The sequence below is a fragment of the Lissotriton helveticus genome, chromosome 7 (genome assembly GCF_964261635.1).
Source record: "Lissotriton helveticus chromosome 7, aLisHel1.1, whole genome shotgun sequence".
In the NCBI taxonomy this organism is placed as follows: domain Eukaryota; kingdom Metazoa; phylum Chordata; class Amphibia; order Caudata; family Salamandridae; genus Lissotriton; species Lissotriton helveticus.
The window spans coordinates 1094460697-1094484744 of NC_136068.1; the positions used below are offsets into that span (position 1 = coordinate 1094460697).

Here is a 24048-nt window from a genome sequence, read left to right on the forward strand (position 1 = left end):
GGCTCCACCCACTAGTTCATGAGGGTACAGACATGCACATCTACACTTTTTAGTAAGTTTACACTTGGAAATGGTGAATAACCAAAAGAAGTACATTTACTGAAAAGTGTAAGGGTAAATAAACGTATAGATTTACTCATGTGTGAGTTTACATTTGTGAATAGATTGGAGTGTCTTTATTATCTGCACTAATTCAGTTGAAATCGGGGACTTTTAATGCTGCTGACACTACTTACATCTCGATCATTGGGCTTCAGGCTCAATGTGCAGTTGTACATGGGGTGTGTCTTTGCAAATGTTGACCTCATTTGGATTGTATTTTCCTGGTCAATCCTCTGACACATCCATTGAATCCTGGAATTGCTCCTACCGACTGATACTTTCATATATAGAGGATGCCTCACGTGTCTTTATGACTCAGCACTGAGCCATGGTTGCTTGAAGTGACTCAGGTGACACAGTTTCTCTGTCAAAACATTGAGACAAGCTAACCCTTGACATTACGAGCTCTATGAAGAATTCACCTTTAAATTAATTCTGCCCCTGCGTTCTTTTTTTAAAGGCTAGTGTGACGTGTAAATCTGCAAGCAGTTCAGAGAGCAGCGTGGTGTCCAAGCTCGACCGCAAAGTGTCACAGTTAAAGCAGAAGGCTAAAAGCAAGACCTTGCCCCCGACTGTCAGCCCTTTCCGCCGGAAAGAGAGCAACACAGGAAACAAGATGCAGAAAAAGCTGTGCCAAGCAAGGACCAGCATGCTGAACCCCATCCAGCGGCATAGCGAAAACCAAGCAACCGTCCTGAAGAGCAAGCCGGGTGCCATCAGCTCCACTGAAGCAGGTATGCCCTCTGCCATTCTTCTGACGTAAAAGGTGTGTTGTAGCACATTGTGCTGATGTCTTAGTAGTGTGAGTCATTCTAAGCACTCTTTGTGTCAACTCATTGTTGAGGTGAGTAAGATTGCTTTTTACATTTTTTTTATAGCATTACATTTTCTCCTTAGCTGATGTGAAAAACAGAGCAAGAGAACCCATAGCAGTTAGATAGTGGTGCTAGATTTCTCCATCTCCTCACAGCTGGATTAATGCATTTCGGCTACAGAGTAGCCTTTTTCACTGCTCGGAGAAATAAGAAAGCACTAATGTAACCTCTGTGGGCGGCAGCATCTCTATTTTGGATGCCAACTAAGGGGAATATGTTGATTAAGAACAGGAAAAGCGGTTTCTTTTATTGCTATGCACCCTTTTCCGATTTGATGCACGCTGTCCGCCCTCTTTCTGGATTGTGAGATAGATAGGCAAACAGATAGATTATTTACATATTTTGTTGCACAAAATGCACTAGTATGAAAATCAATACTTCAACTGGAAACGGGGAATATGGGAAATATTTGATGTTTTTCTGCCAAATATGAATTTCATCATAATGTCAGCCCCCAAACCAGTCTGCAGAGCTGTAACATTCTAAGCGGTAATAGTGTTATGTTGCATGGAGGGCCAAATTATGCGGCAAGATCATATAAATACGCTGAAAAATATGCAAATAAGTGACACATTTTGTCTGTATTATTTTTGTCATTTTGGGATAGAAAATACAATTGTTGTTGACATTTACAAATTTTGTGATAAATGTAGTAAATCGATAATTAAATGGTAAAATCAGCAGTCACAGAATCGCATAAATCCACTGACCCTCACCGTTATTGTATTACCAGTTTATTAAGAATAGTCAAATAAAGCCTAAACATTTTCAGTTTCAATCAATTCCCATTGCGAGCTGCACTTTGAAGAAAACTGTTTTTTCCAAGTTAAATTCCCCAAAATTAACATGTACTATATAAAATATAAAAATGGATACCATGCAGAATATGGTGCTACATTGCCATCTTGAGGTTCTAGTGACACCTATAAACCTCTCGGCCTCTTGGCCTTGTGGCTCATGATGTCACTAGAACCCCTTATGGCAATATTGCATCATATTGCAAAGTTACCTGTTATTTTCTCTTTCTCTCCTCTCCCGATCTCAACTAAGAGTTCTGCAAGCCAATTGGTTTTTGCAAATAATTTACAGAGTTTCACAATTCATATTGGAATGGGAAGAGAAAATACTAGGGTACAGGCAAAAGGTTAGGCCCAGTTCCCCCTTCATGAAATCAAGCAATTCAAAGATGGCTGCTATGGTTCTTTCGGATTTGATGGCAGAAGACTGCCAGGCTCTTTCATGCTGCCCATTTTGCAGTTCCACTACAGACCGCTTTGGCTCTCGGTAACAGAATGCATTGTAAAAAATACTATAATATATTTTTAGAGTGAACTTTGGTTTTGCCCCATGCTGATGGTTGTATAGTTTTCTTATCTATTGGCTTTTCTCCCTTTTCTTGTGTTTGCCCTACCCCTGAAACATATACCTACCCCTGAAATATATACCTTCCCCTGAAACATTTACCCTCACCTGAAGCATTTACTTAGTGTTTACCTTTTACGCTACTTTTTGTTTGTTCGTTTATATCCTTCTACTGCTGACATCAAGAATCTGTTTCTATTTGCATTTTTGGGTGCTGTTTGAGCTTTAGCATTTAATGGGAGGGCATGTCTTCTCCTTCCCCCACCCACTTCTCTCTCCCTGGTGCATTCTCCCTCCCCCCCCAGGTCTCCTGCAATCCTCCATTTCTCCTTCCCCAGTCATCCTTAATGTCTCTCTCAGTCTCTCCCTATGTCCATTTTCCTCTCTCACACAACAGCGCTGACAATGAGCACTGTTGAATGTTGGTCTCTCTCTCTCTCTCTGTCTCTCTCGCAAGGAACGGAGGTTGCACAGTACGAAGGAGGGAGGGATGGGTAAAAAAACGAATTAAAAAAACACTTTTCAAAAGCCGCCGTATCTCCTCCATCGTTCCTTTTCCTGGTGACTCCCGGAAGGTAGGAGGAAGGACACAGGCTCCCCTAAGTCAATCGAATCGCAATGCTGTAATGCAGCGTTGTGATTGGTTTGAGCGCTATGGTTCAGTGCTCAGCCGGGGACAGGGGGCCTGTGCATCTTCCCCACCAGGCTATACATTACTGGCTTGTGGGGAACATGTAAAGTGTACATGACTGTTTGACTGGGCCAAGATGGCTGGCTAAACAGTCATGCGCACTTACGGGCTTATTTATGAGCCCTTGCGTCACTTTTGCCCAGCTGGTGCGTCACTTTTTGTTACCATCCCATAAAGGTAATTGAGGTCGGAGTACGGAAGATGCTGAATAACGTAATAATTTGATAAAGCTTGATGTCCATGTACACAGGCGCTTCCGTGCTCCTCTTAGAAAGTAACCTCCTTCTAAAGGTGCAGTATAATGTGTGAAGTGCAGGTTAAGTGCAGCATTGCCTGACAGGTGGGGCTGTCTTTATTTGTTAGCTGCCTTTAAGGAAATGCTTCTGTTAGTGGTCATTACTGGTCCCATGTGTGATGCAGATTGCTGGGTGCGCCAGACGCCCGCTGCTCCACACTTATGAGACTAAGTGGCTGATTATGCCTGTCCTGTTAAATTGCGATCTTTGCGTAAACACATGTTTGCGCACAGATGGCAGTTATAAGTGATGTGATGTTTTTTGTACTCTGTAATTATCAGGTGGGTAAAGTTAGCACCCGCTGTTACATTTCGGCAGGTCAACCTGGCAAAATATACTGGCGGAATAAGGTCCAGTAAATATTGCTATGTGTCAGTTTGGGTGCGGGGAGCATTAAAATGTGCAGGTTGTTCCCCATTTCAGAGAAAAAATTGCAGTAGGTGCTTTTTCATCGCACGCAATAAATTCCGAATTATCGAGGGTGATACATATGCACTAATCCGTCACCATGCCTTTAGTTTCAGTTTTATGTTTTTTTAGTCAGTCTTGAAAAATAGAATTCTACAAAAAAAATACAAAACGTTTACGTAAAAAAAAATATTTCAAGCAATATAGTGGGTTGACCGATTTTTACTACTTAAATCACCCAAATATTACCTGACACCAATCAATCCACATCCAGAATGGTATGGAATGGGCACTTAGGTATGGAAAGGGTAGCGGAGCCATATAAATGTTTGAAATGCAAATAATGGTAATGTAGAACACCAACATTATGTAGTAAAATGAACACAAGATACATTTTTCAGTGATAGTATTAAAATCAGAATTTGTTCTTTTGAGTTGGTTTTCAGTTGTTTGGTAAAACATAGAAGGGAGATATTGTACCAAAATTACACAGGTACACAATTTACCCCTCTTCCTTCACTTTTCCCACTCTCACAAACCACAAGCTCTTTTAAATAAAAAGGTTCTACAGAGGCTGGGCAACCCTGTATTTCACTTAGAACCTGGGTATAAACAGTAAAGAGAGTAACAATGTCTCATATGTATTTAGTTAAAGTAAGTTGATGTATCCTTCAGTAAGAGAATATACATAAAATAATATCTCTCCAGTTAAGTACCAACCATGGGATTTGTAAAGGAAGCCTAAAAATAGTGGTCAACGTCCTAGGTACAAAAAAGCAATGTTGTTCCTATACAGAGGACCTTTTCCAAGAGTGATCATCCCAAAGTGGCTCTTTTTAAACACTCTGTCCAGCATCTTCTTGTTGTTGCTATGTTCGCCCTAGGTGGACAAGTGTATGCCCAGACAGACAGGCATTCCGTCCATCATTTGTTTGCATAGCACTTTTCACCCTAAGTGAGATGGGTATGCCCTGCCGTGGGTCCCTTGTTCACTGTGCCACTGGATTCAAGCTAGCCTGACTGATGAGGGGTGATACCCCAAACCCAGTCCCGGGATGCTAGTTTCCGGTCCAGGGTGGACCTGGCCTGGCAGTTTGGACTGGACTGTTTCCACACGGAATAGGGTCAAACCTGATTTGTATGTGGCTGGGTCCAAACTGGGTTGGCACGGTGAGCAAAAAAACGATGTATTTAACACAGTTCTCTTGACTGGGGGAGAGTGTTTTAAAAGTTTCACCAAGCCGTCTTGTTGTGTTTGCTCTTTTTAAACTGTATGTGCAGCGTAAAACTTTTAACAGGATACGCTTAATAGCAGACATGCCCAGTGTGCCAGGAGGGATGTATTGATGGCAGATTTTCAGGATAGCCACTATGTAAAAGGTTTTAGCCAGAAGCATTTTATGTACATTTATATCTTGAAAATCGGGCATGGATCCAACCTTCACAGACATACCAGTGCTCTAATGCAACAATATGTATTAGGCCTTGGCAAAGCAAAAGGCGTTGACAAAATATTTGAGTATCTTCTAATTGTGTCATCAAACGCAACACGGTTGTAATTGTCCCACTGCTTTAAGCGATATGGTCATATCCACAATGTAACGATTATCAAGCAGGTGGACTTAAATGCCTGATTTAAGCCATTAATTAAATGTTGCAACACGATTATTACAGCAACATATTTAGCTCAAATAAATAGGTCTCTCTCAATATTCTAGGTTTCCTGCTTGACCAGCAGGACTTCTCTGTTAGTCATATCAAATTCAGTTTTGAAATCTATGAAGCATAAGTATGGAGGTCTATGAGTGAGATTCATAATAGCCCTGTCGGCCATGACCTACTGACCTCTTTTGCAGTTGGATCAAAGACTCTGCACCGTCCTATAGTATTGTCTTCTGAGGGTTTACTGGTATCCACTGATCTCTATGGCAGCTGGATCAGAGTCTCTGCACCGCCCTATCCTAATGTCTATTTGAATGTTTATTGTTATCTCTAGACCGGTATTGTAGCTAGCTCAGACTCAGCACCGTCTTATATTATTGTCTATTTGAGTGTCCTCTGCTATTTCATGATCTCTATTTTAGTTAGATCAAAGACTCTGCACCGCCTTATTTTACTGTCTATCTGAGTGTTTACCTGTATCTTATTAGCACATGACTGCTATCCTATTATGCTACCGTTCACTATACTGTACCCAATTATTATGTCTACTCACCCCCCTGTTGCCCACTCCCCCCCCTGTGAAGCGCTCTGATATCTGTTAAGATCTTGTTCGCGCTATATAAAACTTTGAATAAATAAATAAATAAATAAGATGGTTGGTAAAAGGCACTTCCGTACAGGGGATAACGCTTTTTGAAACTTATATTCTTATACTAGAATTACTGTCATATCGTCCTCAATATTTCTCATGTAAATTGTACCTTAGCAAATAATTTTGCAGTTAGTTCAAGGCTCATCCGTTCTTTTAAAACAATGGACACAGAAGGTCTCTCCTTCAAAAGTCAAAGATGGTGTCACTTAAGAAAGGATCGTTTAATAATAATAGAAGCAGAATCCTTGGCTATATTATTTCAGCCATCTTTAGTGTCACACTGTCCAAGTTATTCAGGCCAAACAGTTTTAAAATATTGCAAGCCCCAATCACTTTTTCTACCTGTAAAGCATATTCTCTAATCAAAAGCTTGGTATAATTGTATATGGGGGGCACAACATCTCTAGAATTGGAACTTTAGTGTGGTTTAAGGATGCCGAATTTCCATCCTGCCTCTTAAAAGTGGCTTGATGGGTCAGACTGAAGATCTGCTATCTCTAATGCATCAATCACTTATCTGTGAAAGTAGCCCTTCTGAATATTGAATAATTCATGGTTTTGCAAGTTACTAGCAGTTTAAATGTGATTTTCCTTCTTGTATTGCTTACTTATTTCACTTCATTTCCCCCTTTCTTTTCCTCAGAAAAGGACGAGGGCGCGGACTCGGACAGTGAGGGTGGGAGTGATGACATTACTGATCGGTTGTCAAAGGAGCCAAGCCTGACCCTGCATACGTCATCAAACACGTCCAATGTTGGCCCTTCCCCTTCATCAGTTGTGAAAATGGAAGCCAATCAAAAGGCAAAAAAGAAGAAGGAGCGTCAAGGATTGCTGGGTAAGGGTTGTTGGATTTGACTTCTCAAGTATGTTTGTCTGGTCAACTTTTTAGCGCCGCTGAAAGTGTCAGAGATGAGTCTCATTGCAACAATGTTTCTTTGAGAAGTTACATGTAGGATATGGAAAGGTGTTTTTTCATGTGTAGTCCACGTAAAGCTTTTTTTTCTATTTAGGGTGCTTCAGTTGTTTTGCTACACATGGTATTGTGTAGATTTTTCTTGCCAAGAGTGCATAGTAGACATTTTTTATCTCATTACGATGTGAACAATGTTTCATTGCATGAGGAACATAACAGGAAGGAATTTTTGCATGCATGCCACATATTTTTTGCATAGGGAATACAGACGAAGGGTTTGATGTGTGAGGAAACCTGGAGATGTTATCTTTAAGATGGCTGCTCAGTGCTCTTGTATGTGAGATGCTGCTAAGGCAGTTGTTGCATTAGAATGTGAAAGAGCTCTTTTTGCATGTGAGCTGTAGCAGAATTGTTCTTGCATAAGGGATATGGTTGAGGTCGGTTGCATGTGCTATATATTGTGCCAGATTTGGGCAATTATTTTTTGCCATTTAGAATGCAGCAGAGGTTTTTGTTGTATGTAGCATACAGTGGTATATTATTGTCATAGGTGGAACGTGGTAGATTTTTTAGATCTTATCTACAGTAGGCAGTCTTTGCTGTCTGTAGGCGAAAGCCTCTTGCGGACCATACTAAAAGCTTACAGCCCACCTTTTGCTTACTATTGGCTGGCTCTCTTGTTACTCTCATATGCTTCTAATTATTCAATAGCTTTCCTTCCTATTGTGTCTGCCCCTCCCCTGCACCATACTTTTGATTCAGTGGCGTGTATTCATCCTTTGTTTACACTTGGGGACTGCTTTTTTTGTTGCTTCAGCACATCATGAGAGTGCATTTTTTTCTGGCTCTCTCCCTCCAATGCTTTCCACCCCTCTCCCTGTGCTATGTTGCACCTCACCTGTCTCAGCTTGTCTGTAAAAGCAGAGCAACAGGCATATGTTTGCTGGAGTATGACTGAAGAGCAGGCTTTAGGAGTTGTTTGTGTTTTGACACACCAATACTTTTAGAGTGCTGGGTTGGAACTGGCTGCTCACACAGCTGCAGTTTGAGGCATACGGTGTACGTAGTATTACCGAAAGGTGCTGTCTCTTCTCCTGGATGCCTTCCTGGGATACTGCAGAGAATGGATGTCCACGGCATGTTTCAGTTATGAGTCCTGTGGAAAGTAAATTACCCCTTGACAAATGTTTTCTTTTACATTCTGACACTTCCATTCTGTTTTTAAATTATGTTCAGAGCATCCTGAGTAAAAAGTATTTGAAAAATAGAGCCAGTCATTTATAAAGATTGTAAACATTAAAATCAATGTACAATTTTGAAATACCATCAGAAGAGTCTTTACTTTTCCTCCAGCATTTTGAAATGTTCTTTTACTTATTTAAATCAATGCTTTACAAATAAGCACTGCCAACATCAATAGCTTCCATTTGCATTATAAAGGCAAGACCTATTGCCTTTGTCAATTCTTGTTTGCATATGGAGCTAAACAGAGGTTTTTTCGAAACCTGGGATCTTGCATGTTTCCGCATGTGGAATGTGGCATAGGCTTTTGTCACTTGTGATGCAGAGGAGACACTGTTGCTTGTTGCTTTCATTGTCTTAAGTCTGGGATGGAACAGAGGTTTCTGTTGCTTGTGGACCGTGTTAGGATTTTCTGATAAATGCAGGATGCGGGGGATGTTTTCGATGTATGTAGGAAGTAGTGGATGTCTGTCACGTTGAATGCAGCGGATGTTCTTATCAGGCTATCCTGGGACAGATGTTTTTCGGAGGATATGCGAGAGGAAACATCTGTTCCTGCTCCCACTGCATCAGAGCAGCTTTCTGATTCTGGTCAAATGTGGAAATAAAAACAATCACGTCGACGTAAACACAATGGTGCTGAGTTTAGTGTTCCCCATCCACTCCTACGAACAACAACGCTAGCAGCCCAGCTGACCCTTTCTTCAGTGATGGGGTTGTTGTGACTGTAAAGTCCCGTGTATGTGGAAGGGGTGGGGGGAGGGGTCAAGTTCCCTTTGCCCTGTTCCATGTCGCTTTGCAAGACTGTTAACTATGCTGCAATTGTAACAGATCACCAGTTACTCCAGGGAAAATGTCATGCCACATTCGCCTGGCATGCAACTTACTATACCCCAACCTGAAGACCTTCCAGAGGCGCAGCAGACCTGTCACAAACTCTTCTAATATCTCTAGGGGTTCATTTGCTGGAAGAGCTGTTTAAGATCCAGGGAAGAGTTCCCCCACCATAACGCATGGACCTGCTGCTGGTGAAGCGTGCAGGCTTGGTGGTGGCGGCTCTTCACCTAATTGATGTAAAGCGCTCTGACACCTACCGGTCTAGCTAGCGCTATATAAAACTTAAATAAATAAAACAAATAGAAGCCAAGTCTTTACTGTACCTGGCACTTCAGTCTGTGGTGTCTTCTGTCTTCACAGGATCCTGCCAGGCATCCAGCCCCGAGGGGGAGGTGAAGGTGCGCAAGCGACCAGTGTCTCACAGGGTTGACTTGGGAGCCGCCAGCAGGAAGATGACTCGACTTCCTGTCCGCAAGCAGGCCCTAGCCTCCGGAGTGGAGCACAAGAAGACCAAGGCAGCGCTTCGGCGCAGGATCCCGGCCAGCCCCAGGGTGCTGTCGTCGAACATGGGCATGGTGTCCGCTGCAGAGTTGGGACGCATTGCCAGTGAGCGCATCAAGAAGGCCACGCGCAAGAACAAGGCACTGCAGTCCGCTTTACGGGTGAGCACTGGTTGCGTATACCACACATGCAGCTCACACATTCCACATACATGCCACAGATATACAACACACATCTAGCACGCCTCAAGCAGATGACCAAGGCTCTGCGGCCTAGATTGAAGTTGATACCATGTCACTTGTGACCCCTTCAGCAAGTATATATTTTTTTAGCAGCAGGACATTTACCAATAACATACTTTTTTTCCTGAATTTTAGAAAGGACTGAAAATTCCAAGCATGCAAAGGGATGTTGACTTAAATATCACAGTCTCACCCATGACATAGGGCCCCATAACTGTACACTCATACTACCCAACTACGCTGTACATCGCACCCGCATTACCTTTACGAGCATGGTTGTGCAGTCAGCCTTACTGTAGAGAACTAGGCTTGTGCACCAGGCCTATCATTGTTTACATCTACCAAACACACTATCACTATGCCTACCAAACGTGCTTAAACAGATTGCTGTCACATCACATACATTGTACACCCCTATTTCACACACACACACACACACACAGACTTTTCTTCACCAGCGAGAGTGTTTATACCCCCACTTTGTTCTGCATACAAACCAAGGTCCTATAGTTAGACATTTGCATATGTATGAGTAACATACATATTACATACCCATCCTCAACCTGTCAGATACCACACAAAAAAATAAAGTCATGCAGTCAACCAAATCATAGAGCATCTGCAGTATGTACGGCACCTCCCACACAACCACATCACATGCACTGACTGCACACACCAATACTCCTCTGTTGCATGTCAAGGAAGCAGCATTCCTGTTTCAGAAACATGCAGACATGTGTGCACCGGAGGGATATCTCAATTGGTTGCACCTTCACCTCTAGAAAAAAGCGTTGATTGGCACTTTACGTGTTCAAATGCTAGCAAGGCATATTCAACCGTCCATCCAACGGAAGGCTGGTAAACTAAGTACCATTGCATTAAATAATATTAATACTTGTTAATTACAATGCTTAAAATGGCAAGAGTGCAATTTGAAGTACTAGGTCAAACAAGTTGTTATTCTTGTTCTTGTTATACTACACACATACACACCACATGTGCAACAGTCAGCCTTATGGCTAAGCACCAGACACATGCATCATACCTAGCACAGGTACATCACTCGCTGACTTTTCACATCACACTCATATGACACAAATCCTTAGCCATACCCAAATGCCCGCACCACACCTACCACGGTCTATGGATCACATGTGCTCTTCTCAGACAAACATATCAGATGCATGCTGTCACACATAGAACCATCTCACGCACGCCTACAAGAAAGTGCATCCCACCCCACCTAACACACATTCAGAATACACCCACTACATATACCACACATGTAGCACAAACCCACACTGTGCATATCATACATATACTACACATATGCACTCAACAAAGCACATACACTATTCATACAATGCACATGCCAAACTCGTACAACAGAAAGTGACATTACAATCATCATCTTATTTTCTCTTCTCTTTTTGGTAAGTTGAAGCTGGCATTAAAACTCAAACCTGCTTTAACTGAACTTTCTTTAATGCCCTCAAACAGAGGAAAAACGGGACCCTGGGCCTAGCTCTTGCCACTCGCAGCCCCAGAATCATCAAGGATGGGAAGAAGCTGAAGAGCAAACAGCCACCCCCCAAACAGGTATAGTGACCCTCCCCCATCACCCCCTCCCCTGGATAAATACAGTCACACAGCTGTACTCTATGGCACTTTTATGTTACTTTTGTAGTGCCACAGAATAAAACTTATGAATCATCCCAATGATACATTACCCATTATACCTTACGCAGGGCTGTACCTTATAACCCGATATTTATGAATCTCTCACCAGAAGTATGGGCATACACATTTTCACTATGATGTGCACTTTGTAGCTTGGAGTAAATAACTGCACCAAACTAAAATCTTTCAAAGATGTTGAACTATCAAAGTATAATAAGTTACCCTGTTTTGGACACGTCAGTGTGAAGTAGTTTGTACCAAGCAACCTCAATGTTCTTTTGAGTAATAAAATGATTAAAAAATATGCCCACTTTATCATGCTTCAAAAGTGATACATTGCTCTTGACAAGTAGATGTTCGTGGTGGATGCGCCATTTTTACATCTCATTACAGAGGTGGAGAACCTGGGGAGGTGATTCAAAGTGTGAAGTGGTGCTGCAGTTTTCTTATTTTCCTCCTAAAAACATTTCTGGTTGTAACCAACCATGTGTCTGAATTTACCTTACGCACGTTGGGCGCCATCAGGTAGGGCTAACTCCTTTAGTAGAGACTCACTTTGCCTGTCCTTTGTCTTCCCACTTCCTTCTGACGATGCAGTAGTAAGCCAAGTAAATAAGCTTCCTTTGGTGTTGGTCCATGGGGATTAGTAGGAAGGGTATGCCATGCCTGTGAGCATTTGAAGAGTTTGTTGTCCTTGTTGGGGGTACCGCTTTGAAAGATGACTAACACCTCAAATAGGTATCCCTGCAGCATCACAATAACTTTATGGGAAGTGCTTGCAGACAGTGATTTAACGTTGGAGCAATTTTCGTCGTCAAAACATCTCTAATGCCCTAATCAGCAAGCCTTATTTGTCGGACAGCCATAAACATTAATGCCCTCTTGAAGCATACTTTGTTTGAGGAACAGTCCTCAAAGCTAATGTCCTGTAGATCAGGCATCTGTCATATACCTCTTCTCTCCTTTCAGGGCCGAGCGGTGAGTAAGCTGCTGGCAAGCTTCACCGTGGAGGACGACTTTCAGTTCGACGACAACAGCAGTTTTTCAGAAGGCGAAGCTGAGGACAATCATACCAGTGGGTCAGCGTCCAACCAGAAGGTGCTTCCAGGTAAAGTGCAGACTACCAACTCTGCCATAGCAGGATTGCTGCTCCTACATTCTGTCTGCTGTCCTTTCATCTAATTCCTAGCAAGTTTTCTACCTATCTGTGGTTCTGTTACACTTTGCCTATCTCTGTCAATCTCTCTGTCTGTCAGTAAGCCTGTATCTTTCCAGCTGAGTGTGACTGCTGTTGCCGTTCCTGCTGTTTGTGAGTCTTTCCTTATCTGACATAGTAAGGATGAAAGTCCAAAGTTGTACTCCGCCGTCACCCTACCATTCATTTTTTGCCTATCCACTCGAATTTCGCTATTCACCCTGTGGTCTTGGACCCCAAGAGATCACCAGGGTGCCAACAGAGCCATACGCTACTGAAAGTTAATGGAGTACCAGCAATTAAATTACTTCTTCTTTGCCCTTAAGTGAATAACCTTTCTTTACTGGTTAGGATCTGAGCACAGCCTTTTTAGTGTACCCTCAAGGTGAAGTCTACATCTCTCTCCACGTAAAATCCAAACCATCCTCTTAAAAAAGTATTTTGCCCCTCCATTCAAGCTTGTGGTGTATAGAAATTTTGCAGATATCATGTAAACATGAAGTTCACAACAGGGATGTTTTGCCTTCAGTTGCTGCTTTCCAACATTAGGGAACAAGAGGCACAGGCAAAAACTCTGCCTGTTAAGAAAGCTATTTTTTACCACCTGGTAGCTGGCTGGAATACACAAATCTTCCCACCAAGCCTTCCCCCTCTAGAACGTTGTTTTTTTTATTTAACCCTATGACTTCTGAGGATCCCCACTTAATCATTATTGGAGCCCGGGGTAGGGGTGGCTCCACTGAATCATTATTGGAATCCGGGAACCCCCACTGAGTAATTACTGTAGTCCAGGGACCCCAGTCTAAGCAATTTCGATGATTTTAACCACAAAACAATCCACAAAAAATACAGAAACAAGCATTTATCAAACACATACAAATGATTTTAATTGAATGAAGTCTTTTATTTAATTCACAAACATATAGAAAAAAATTATATTTTAATTGTTACAGGAAGGTTTGAGCAGTTCTAAAATCAATTGATGACCCTCATCATCCATACTGTATTCTGTTCGATGCACGTGCACTATTCCCATAAATCAATCTGAGGACATTAACTTAATTTTTCACCTCATAAATTACTTCATATTTACAGAGCTTTCAAAAATGTTCAATTGTACATTTTGCTTCTTTATTTATATTTCATTTGTGTTCTGTTAATAGTATGTAATTTTCTAAACAGTCGAAGACCACCTGAGGAGGCTTTACTGACCCCCAAGGGTCCACGAACCACAGGTTAAGAACCAGTGCTCTAGATCCCTCATAACCCTCCAAAAATATTCTCCTTGAGTAGCTGGAGAGTATGAATATAAAGCAAAGCTTGTGTCAGATTGAGAGCTGTGCCCTCTGCAGAAATGCACTGTCCTGTCATGTGTGAACGCTATCCATTTCAAGTTTGTATTTTGAATGTTCTTGAGGATAGCCCAGAGCTTTCCAGAGTAAGATTATGGACATGCATGGTGGCTATTGCCTTTCCAACCAGGGTAAACTGGATGACAGTCTGCCCAGGACCTGACTTTACATCCTGTTCGCAGAGCTGCCACATCCTTAGTGAAAGAAGGTAGCGGGTTTAGCCTACCTCACTTCTCAAGAACTCCAGAGCTGCACTCTACCTAGAGGACAGTTGAGTAATGGAGTTAGTGACGTGCTGGCCTACATGACAAGAAGCAAGTACAAGTATAAGTCAGCCATTCCAGTGATGTCCCACCTGTCGGGTATACCCTCTTTGACACAAGGACTCAAAGACCCTGCAAATGGTCTCTCAGGTTCCTCAGATTCACACCACTCTCCAAAATAATGTCTTTCTGAGGCTGTGTTTTAAGTATTGAGCCTACAAGAGCAACACGGAGGTACGATGCCTCCTCTGAGGCTAATGACCCCCCAACCTTAAGGATGCAGTCTTAAAAGGGATCCCTAGCTGGAAGAAAATCTAGATTCAGAACAGGCATATCTGCGATACGCTGTCCGAGGAGCCACATTCCCTACCTCCCAGACAACAGAAGTCCCTAAGCACCCATGTGACATCTGGTGAGAGTGGCAGTCTAGACTAGTTTGCCTCCCAATGGCCCCTAAATGAAGGCTAGCAATTTTCAGAAACCCCTGTGGCTACAACACATCAGCGTATTATCAGTAAACATAAACATGTCAGCTCTTATCTAGTTTACGATGGATCGAGAACAAGTAGGATTATGAAGAACCCCAAGGAGCACAGATATAAACAAACCTCTAACCAGGGTTGGACTGGTTGTAGCGGGCATCGGGCATTTCCCCTGGAGGCTAGAAGGGTGAGGGCCAGTTTTGCAGTGGCGGGGGCTGGTTTAGGGGGAGGTTTTCCAGCTGTACAGCAATATCGACACCCTGAAATATAAGCAGCAGTTCTTCACACTTGCTACCCCCCAACCTCCCAGGAGGGGGCCTGTCTGACAAAATTGCCAGGGCTGCTTTGGGTTTCCAGTCCGGCCGTTCCTGTAGGTATCCCTGCAGCAGTTGCTTATGATAGCATTGAACCATTACTTATTGTCTTCCATTTTGGGAGAGCACGGCTGTTCCTGTCTATCCCTACATTTGCCTTAAGACAATGTGGATGCTATCAAGAGGGTAACTGTTAGAAGGTGGTTCTGACACTAGGGCCGCCCAGATTTTTTGCTTTTTGAGCACCTAATTATGGAGCTTTTACTGTGGGGGAGCCTCATAATCTGGGACTCATCCACAGTGAACTCATAATGAAGGAGACTGCATGGAGATTTTACTGGTGTCCGCCTGGCTTGACTAGGCCGCTGCGCAGCAGCTGGAGTATGGGACACCGTGCTGGTTACATGCAGACACGAGTGTACATGCGTGTGCACACGTGTAGGAGCTGCGCAGGGGAGATTCCTAGCGTGCGCAGTCCAGGAGCAGCTACAGAGTGAATGGTGTGGCAGGACTTCTGCAGAATTGGGTGGTGACATGGAATAGGCTTTATACCCTGGGAAGGAACATGCCAGGGAAAGTCAGTGCGTTTTACTGTGTTTTCACTTCATTATTCCCCAATGGGGATGTGGGGCCCATGGCTAAAATGACTTCCACAAAGCCTACAGATTCCAGACATGCACTAAAGTTCATTGTAGAGTAGGTGAAAATACGTATTCTGCTGCAGAGTCCAAATTCATATTTGTACTGCTTTCGGGTCATACAGAACTGTCATATTTCTCTGAGCCAGCCATGACCAGACCCAGGCTGAGGGTTGACCTCAGCTGGATGGATCGATAACCTTTCTTCCACAAGCTAAGGCCTCCTCTCCACAAAGAAGAAGATGGGTGGGGCTACAGGCTCATCCATTAGCAGCTGTCACTGGGTGCCAGGCACCAGTTTGCACCCAGGAGAGAAGGCAGTGAAGGGGGGAAGGAGTTGGGTTTCAGAGGCCATGTGGCCAGAGACACTGGAGGACTCCATTTTGAACAAACCCAGAGGCTGGACAAGAAGGAGGGGGCAGGGGCAGGGAAGTGATGTGTCGCTGTTTGATAGGACCCACAGAGACTTTCTGCCAGCCCCCTATTCAACTTTTAAAAAGTACCTGCACAGGAAGAGAAGCTCTCTCTGGGGTGTGGTCTGCTGAGGTGGAAGGTGCTGGAGCCTGGCAATGGGCAGTTGGAAGGAGAGACCCCCTGACTGTCACCCAGGCCCCTAACAGCACCAGAAGAAGCGCCCAGGACCGGTGCGCAGAAGCAGGGGCCTCTGCGCAGGGAGAAGAGAGGCGCAGGAGGAGAGCCAGGCGAAAGGCTGGCGAAGGGAGCCAGTGCAGACCGCTCCCTGCAGAGTGCACCCTCTTGGAGACCCGGAGAGTGAAGGAGAGTGCTCCCAGTGGCTGGGGGCGCCGCCAGGAGCAAGAAGATGCGAAAATGGGGCAGATCGGACCTCCAGGGGCTGAGATATGGCCCCCAGAAGGTGAGCGACCTTGGACCTGTGGCCCCCTGGCGGTGAAGCGCGTGAGGCTCTGCCGCTGGTCCAGGAAAGGCCCCCGGGGTGGGTCAGGTCCCGGGGACTGCCCTCCAATGTGGAGAGCCTGTGGGGGTCCCGGGTGGGACCGGGGCCCCGAACAAGGAAGGAGGAGCCAGGGGCCCGAGTGGGACCGGGCCCCCGACCAAAGCGCTGAGCGGCCTGGTGTGGGCTCCCTGCGCCGCATACCCTTACCCGGGGGTCCAGGTGGGACCGGGCCCCCCACCGAGGCCCCAGAAAGCAGCAGGAGCTTGAAGCGCCGCATGATGCCTTGCAAGGCCTGAGGAATGGATTGTTTTTGGCGTTTTGGTGGCACCCAGAGGAGAGGAGTCACCCTTGAGTGTGAAAAGGTGCTGGGGGGAGCTGCTGGAGCAGCGCAGTCTCTCCCCCAGCACAAAGCTAAGCCCCACCCTAAGTTTCTTGAGGATTTAAAAAGAATAACCCCTCAACTCTCAGCGAAGATTGCATCATCTCCTAGGCTGGAACTTTTGTTCTACAGCTGGGGGTTCATTGAGAAGTGCATCAAAGATTGAAGGGCTGAGTTGGAGATGTCTCGAGAAGGGCATCCCCTGGAGGTGAACTGGCGTAATTGCACTGAAATGCATTTATTAATGGTTATTTCTTTTAGAAGGACTGATGTTCAATGTGAAGTACTGGTGTAAGGTGATGTCACAAGCAAAGTGGATTTAAGTGGCTTGACACTCCTGCTAGGGTGTCTGACGGTATTTACAACTTAATCCTGTGATCATCTGTGATGCCTTTAGGGGCTGTAATTGCAATGCATTTTTAATGATATCCAAATGTGCTGAGTACTGTCATTCTAAAGTGTGCGTAAACATGTAGGCTTGCTGCTGCGCTTAGGTGAAGACCCCAGACTGTTAGCCCTTAAGATGTAGAGGTGTATACTTTAGGGTCAGTAGGAGATGCTTGGTCAGGGTCATGTGTCACCAAGGCAGGTGTATCCCTGTTTAATGCTTGTTGAAGTAATGGGAGGGGGACGCCATTGGGATGGTGCCAGTGCGCAGGGCCCTCGCTCCAGGATAGGTTCAACTAATTGCATTGGGGGCAAGATGATGTGCATACATGGGAGTGGTGGTACTAGACCCCACGCCCCCTGCTGGAGGGGTGGAGATGTTATGCAATGTCACAAAGTAATTCCAACAGCTTATGTATATTTGTAAACTGGTGTATAGTATTGAGTGATGTGTGTGTTTAATAAATGTACTCTTACTTTTATAAAGCAAAGTACAGACTGGACAATCAATTATTGAGTGTTATTTTTGCGCACCTGCAAATGGTGAATACTAGCCCACACCACCTCCCTTGAGTAAGCCTCAGACTGCTCTGCAACGCTACCCTCTGAGAGTCAGGCGCTGCCCTAGGGTGTTTGGTTCCCAGTGAAGGACAAATGTGTCATGTTATTTGTGCAGGCCTCACAGATGCTGCCTCGTTTTCCAACATAACATTGAGACATTCCTCTCTATAAGCTTTGTTGACTACATGACTTGGAAATACTCCAAGACATAACAGTGGGCCATGCATTTTGTGGACTGTGCAACCCCTTCCTCTGTGTCAAAGCAGTTTGAGAGGCATATCTGTGTAATATTAGGGCCACAGGCATATATTGTTTGCTTTAATTCATAAAACAAATTGTTCTCTTTTACCAAGTAGTGCATAAAAGACTTAAAAGCCCTTATCACAGAAGGGCAGTAACAGTTAACCCTCCAGAAAGCAGCAGAAGGGTCATCTCCTCCCTAATTGTAGTTGCCATTGAAGGAAGTACTGTTGCCATGCATCAGCCTGGTGTTGGTATTTGCCCAGAGAGGCAATCCTCTGATAAAGTTACACTTATGGGAGAAAATCCTTCACCACTGTTTTGCATGGGTTTTACATTACTAACCTTGAATTAATCAAATTGATTTTTATTTAAAAGTAGTATCTAACCCACAATACAATTGATCTGTGGGTGGACTCACTGATACTTAACAAAAGCCCTAAAAGAGAAAATGTTTCTTCTACTACTGGACCACCCCCAGGCAAGCAAAGCAAGAGGCCGAGGGTGGTGGGGAGAAAGCTGGAAAGAGCAGTGGCAGCACAGTGGTGGATAAAAAATTAAAGTGCCTTGGTCATAAGAAATCCACTTTAATAGTGGGCTGATATCGAAGAGGTCATCCAAACTAGGAGTTTGAGAATAGGGTGAAATCAGTCATTCAAGAAGGACCTTCAAAGACCTACTCAAATCTTCTTCCAATGCTGCAGCCACAGCAGGCAGGCAGCCGTGTATAATTGCAATCTAGAAAAACACACCTGGCTCTGAATATCAGGATTTAAACCTGAGGTACAAGCTAATGCCCTAAACACTACAGGGGGCAACTTATTTGGTTCTGCTGCGGATGAGTTGCTTTAGCAGATTAAAAAAATAGTGATACCGCATGGACCTTTTGGGACTTTGTCTTTCAGTATTGCCTTTAAAACACTGTATGTCAACCATTCTGGTTATGTCTGATATTTCCTGTCCAGCAGTCTGTGTGTGTCTGGTTAGCTGCCAGTTTTGGCATCTGATTGTGACAATCTGGGCAAGTTTGTGCCTGCCAGCATTTTACCAGATGTTTGTGTGCCTGTCTAGGAATCCTATTTTTGTTTATGTGTGTGTGTTCGCACGTTCAAAGTGCGTCTGTCTGAATCCCGGCCTGTGTGTCTATCTCTTTACCTCTGTGTCTGTTGATGTGTTTTTATTTGTTTTTGTGTCTGATTCTACCTGGCTTTTTCTGCGCTTGTCCATGTCCAGGTGTCTGTGTGCTTGGTTTGCATCTCAGGTGTGTCCAGTTCTCTGTGTGCCATTGTCATCAGCTGTTTTGTGTGTGTCTGTTTTTTTGTTTTCAGCTGCTTGTTCGTCTGTTGGTGCATGTCGATCTGTAATGTATGTTGATCTGAAAATGTGTCTTTCTTTGTCAACAGTTTGTTTGCGTGTATATCAGCAGCCATATGACTGAATTTGCCTGCCCATCTACCTTTCTCAGTCCAGCTATCTGTCTTTACATGTCTGTTTATGAGATTTCCACCCCCATCCCTTCCTGGTCCACCTATTTGTTTATATCTGTCCAGTGGTTGTGTCCCTCTGTATCTGTCCGGTTGTTTCTGAGTATATGCTCCACTCAACCTCAGTTCATCCCTTTGTCTGTCTGCAAAGCTCCCGTCTCTAAATATCTATTTTACCTACGATCTGTGTTTCCATCACTTTATCTTCTTTGTATCACACTCTTTGTTCTACTTCTCCCTATGTCCCTCTTCCACCCTTCATATCTCACTGTTCTCATCATCTCTTCTTCCTGTTCCCCTTAATGCCCTTATATCTCCCTCTGCCGACTCATACCTATTTCACCACATCTCTCTCCCCTGTTTCTGTGCCCTTTCCTTTCTTCATATATCCTTGCCTTCATCTTTCCATCTCTCCATTAAATCCCCCTGAAAGAGTTGTTTCCTCCTTCTGCCTACTGATCTTGCTTTCACTCACGACATCTCCATCCTTCTACAACTTGCTTCTCTGTAGCTCACTACCTTGTCATTCCACCATATCATCCATCCTATAATTCTGCCTAGTTCCTGCTTTCTATCAATCTATAGCCGCTTTGTTCCTCTCTGCATATCTCCTGTCCTGTCATCATTCCTCCATATATCCCTCCACGAATCTATCTCTAGTATCTTGCACTGGTGCTACATCAATCAATCAATTGATGTATTGATTTAGTCCTTCATATTTTCCTCCATTAGTCTATCACTAGTCTCTTGCACTGGTACTACATACACCGAATGCGCTGTCTGCAGCTCTTGCCTCTCCATTTCCTTTACCTTCATGAGGACCACTAATATCTCCGCATTTGTTTTGGAAGTGCTATGTCTGACTCGGTCCTCCCCAACTCCATTTTTGCAGCACCCATCTGTACCATCAGCCGAGAGGACCTGCGGGAAGGGCTGCATGTGCTGATCCCCAAGGAAGACAGTCTGCTGTATGCCGGAAGCATTAAAACACTGCAGCCACCTGACATGTAAGAACCAACAAGCTCTTTCTAGTCCATGCATGCATTACTATGCTGCTTCCATCTGTAAAGCCTCTTGCTAGTCTTTCCTCTCTCTCTCTGCATAACTACACTCCCAACATATACTGTGCCGTTTGCTTATCAATCAATCAATCAATCAATCATGCCATTTGTATAGCGCACTACTCACCCGGGAGGGTCTCAAGGCGCTTGGGGGGAGGGGTATGCTACTGCTCGAACAGCCAGGTCTTGAGTTGTTTCCTGAAGGCGAGATGGTCCTGGGTCAGCCGAAGGTGGATGGGGAGGGAGTTCCAAGTCTTGGCAGCCAGGTAAGAGAAGGATCTTCCTCCGGCGGTGGCTCTTCGGATGCGTGGTACGGCTGCGAGGGCGAGGCTGGTGGACCGTAGCTGGCGGGTGGGCGTGTAGAAGGTCAGGCGGTCGTTGAGGTACTTGGGGCCCAGGTCGTGGAGAGACTTGTGTGCGTGGGTGAGGAGCCGGAACGTGATCCTCTTGTCGACGGGGAGCCAGTGCAGGTTCCTCAGGTGGCTGGATATGTGGCTGCGTCGGGGGACATCCAGGATGAGTCGGGCGGAGGCGTTCTGGATGCGCTGGAGTCTTTTCTGTAGCTTGGCTGTGGTTCCGGCGTAGAGGGCGTTTCCGTAGTCCAGTCGGCTGGTGACGAGTGCCTGGGTGACAGTCTTCCTGGTCTCGGTCGGGATCCAGCGGAAGATCTTGCGAAGCATACGCAGGGTGTTGAAGCACGATGAGGAGACGGCGTTGACTTGTCTGGTCATCGAGAGGGAGGGGTCCAGGATGAAGCCCAGGTTGCGTGCGTGGTCGGTTGGCTTGGGTGCGGTGCCCAGGGCTGGGGGCCACCAGGAGTCGTCCCAGGCGGAGGGCGAAGATAATAATAATAATAATACAGATGCTTATAGAGCGCGAACAGCTACCTCAGGTGAGGTGTCCCGGCGCTAACGAGTCCTACGGCCCAGAGCGAGTAGTCAGGGGGGAGATCAAGATTATTGCATAAAGAGCCAGGTTTTTAGAAGCTCCCTAAAGCTAGCCTCTGTAGTGGCAGATTGGATGGCAGGGGGCAAGGTATTCCATAGTTTAGCTGTGCCGGCAGAGAAGGACCTGCCTCCAAGTCTAGCTTTCCTCACATGCGGAGCAGTTAGCTTGAGCAGGGAGTTTGAGTGGAGCTCTAGTTTTTGGTGGTAACGGGGAAGTCGAAGTTTTAGATAGTTGGGACACGTGCCTTTTAGTGCTCTGAAAGCCAAGGTAAGCACCTTGAACTTAATTCTGCTTGCTGCTGGCAACCAGTGTAGCTCGTGCAGATGCGGAGAGATATGCTGCCTAAAAGGGATACGTTTTATCAATCTCGCAGCCGCATTCTGCACGATCTGTAAGCGTTGCACCGCATATCTGGGCAGACCAAGAAAGAGGCCATTGGAATAGTCAAGTCGAGATGTGATTGTTGCGTGAACAACCGTTTTTCGACACTCGACTGGTAGCAGGGGCAGAAATTTGCGCAAATTTCTGAGTTTGTGCAGGCAGCCAGCGGTAAGCTGTTGTAAATGCGGCAAGAAGGACAAATTCTCATCCCATCTTACTCCTAGGTTTTTTGCATGGGTTCCGGGAGATGGGGCAGAGCCCATTTCCGTTGGCCACCAAAGGTCCGGAGGGGGGTGTTTGAGATTTCCAAAGAATAACACCTCTGTTTTGCTCGCATTCATTATGAGTTTATTAGTGTTCATCCATTTGGCCACGTCTCGAAGACAGCCCTTGATTTTACTAAAAGCTGTCTCTGACGTGTCCATATAGGGGAAGACCAATTGAGTGTCATCCGCGTATGATATAGCCTTGACCCCCCATTTAGCAATCAAGGTGAAAAGCGGGGCCAGATAGACATTGAACAACAGAGGGCTGAGTGCCGACCCCTGTGGGACACCACACCAGAGGCCTTTAGGTTCAGAGGAGAAGGGGCCCAGAGCCACTTTCTGGGACCGATCTGTAAGGTAGGAGTGTAGCCAGTTAAGTGCTTTGTCTCCAAGGCCAATGTCCTTGAGTCGAATCAGCAGTCTGCTGTGATCTACCGTGTCAAAAGCAGCGGATAGATCCAGGAGCACCAGCATAGCTGATGCCCCTGAATCTAAGGACCACCTGATTGACTCGGCAACCTCAATGAGGGCCGTCTCGGTGCTAAAACCGGCCCTAAAGCCAGATTGAGTTTCATGTAGGGCACCGCTTTCTTCAATAAAGCTGTTAAGCTGCCGTTGGATCAGTTTTTCGAGCATTTTGCCAGGGGCTGCTAAAAGGGAGATGGGTCGGAGATTGCTCAGATCATCCGGCGCGCCTTGGGGTTTTTATTTCAGCGGGAGAAGAGTGGCCTGTTTCCAGCAGTCCGGGAACATGCCTGTAGTAATAGACGTGTTCCATATATGTAAGAGGGGAACTGCGATTTCGTCAGACATTAATTTCCACAGTTTAGGTGGGCAAGGATCATCAGGTGCCCCAGATTTGCATTTTTTTTATTTCTTTCAATGCCTCGGAGAGGGTGATGGGCTGAAATTGATTTAAAGAGGAAGCGGATGGCTCAGAAACTCCAAGCTCAGCCATCAATGTCGGCTCGGGATTAGTAAAAGTGTCATACACTTTTAATATTTTGGTGTCAAAGAAATCAGAGATGGTTTCACAGAGTCTTGCGGAAGGGATAATATCCGTCTCAATGGCTCTTGGCTTGAAGAAAGATTTAACAATCTTAAAGACCTCTTTACTCGATTGTTCCGCCTGCTGGATGGAGGTCGCAAAAAAGATTTTTTTAGCTTTTTTTATGGATAAATGTAAGGCATGGAAGATCCCAGGATGAGGACTTCCGTCTTGTCCGAGTTCAGTTTCAGGCGGCTGTCCTTCATCCACTCGGCGACGTCTTTCATCCCTTCGTGTAGGCAGGTTCTGGCGGTGTCGGGGTCTCTGGTGAGGGAGAGGATCAGCTGGGTGTCGTCGGCGTAAGAGATGATGTTGAGGTTGTGCTGGCGTGCGATGGCTGCAAGAGGTTTCATGTAGACGTTGAAGAGGGTGTGGCTGAGTGAAGATCCTTGCGGGACGCCGCAGATGACTTCGGTGGCCTCGGAGCGAAACGGGGGGAGGCGGACACTTTGTGTTCTTCCGGCGAGGAACGAGATGATCCACTCCAGTGCCTTCTCTTGGATACCGATGTTGCTGAGGCGCTGGACTAGGGTGCGGTGGCAGACCGTGTCGAACGCAGCGGAGAGGTCCAGGAGGATGAGGGCCACTGTTTCCCCCTTGTCGAGCAGGGTCCGGATGTCGTCGGTGGCTGCGATGAGGGCGATCTCGGTGCTGTGGTTGGCTCTGAAGCCGG

The 24048-nt window shown here is 45.3% G+C and overlaps 1 protein-coding gene across 5 annotated transcripts in view; it reads left to right on the forward strand.

The window, feature by feature from the left end:
* Nucleotides 1-24048, forward strand: part of BAHCC1 (BAH domain and coiled-coil containing 1) — a 557942-nt gene that overhangs the window by 490537 nt on the left and 43357 nt on the right. For all 5 annotated transcript variants that reach the window (XM_078654224.1, XM_078654223.1, XM_078654225.1 and 2 more), the window contains 6 exons: nt 563-836; nt 6692-6883; nt 9401-9702; nt 11284-11382; nt 12433-12571; nt 20564-20678. In XM_078654224.1, the coding sequence (XP_078510350.1) occupies nt 563-836; nt 6692-6883; nt 9401-9702; nt 11284-11382; nt 12433-12571; nt 20564-20678 (1121 nt within the window). The remainder of the gene's footprint in view (nt 1-562; nt 837-6691; nt 6884-9400; nt 9703-11283; nt 11383-12432; nt 12572-20563; nt 20679-24048) is intronic.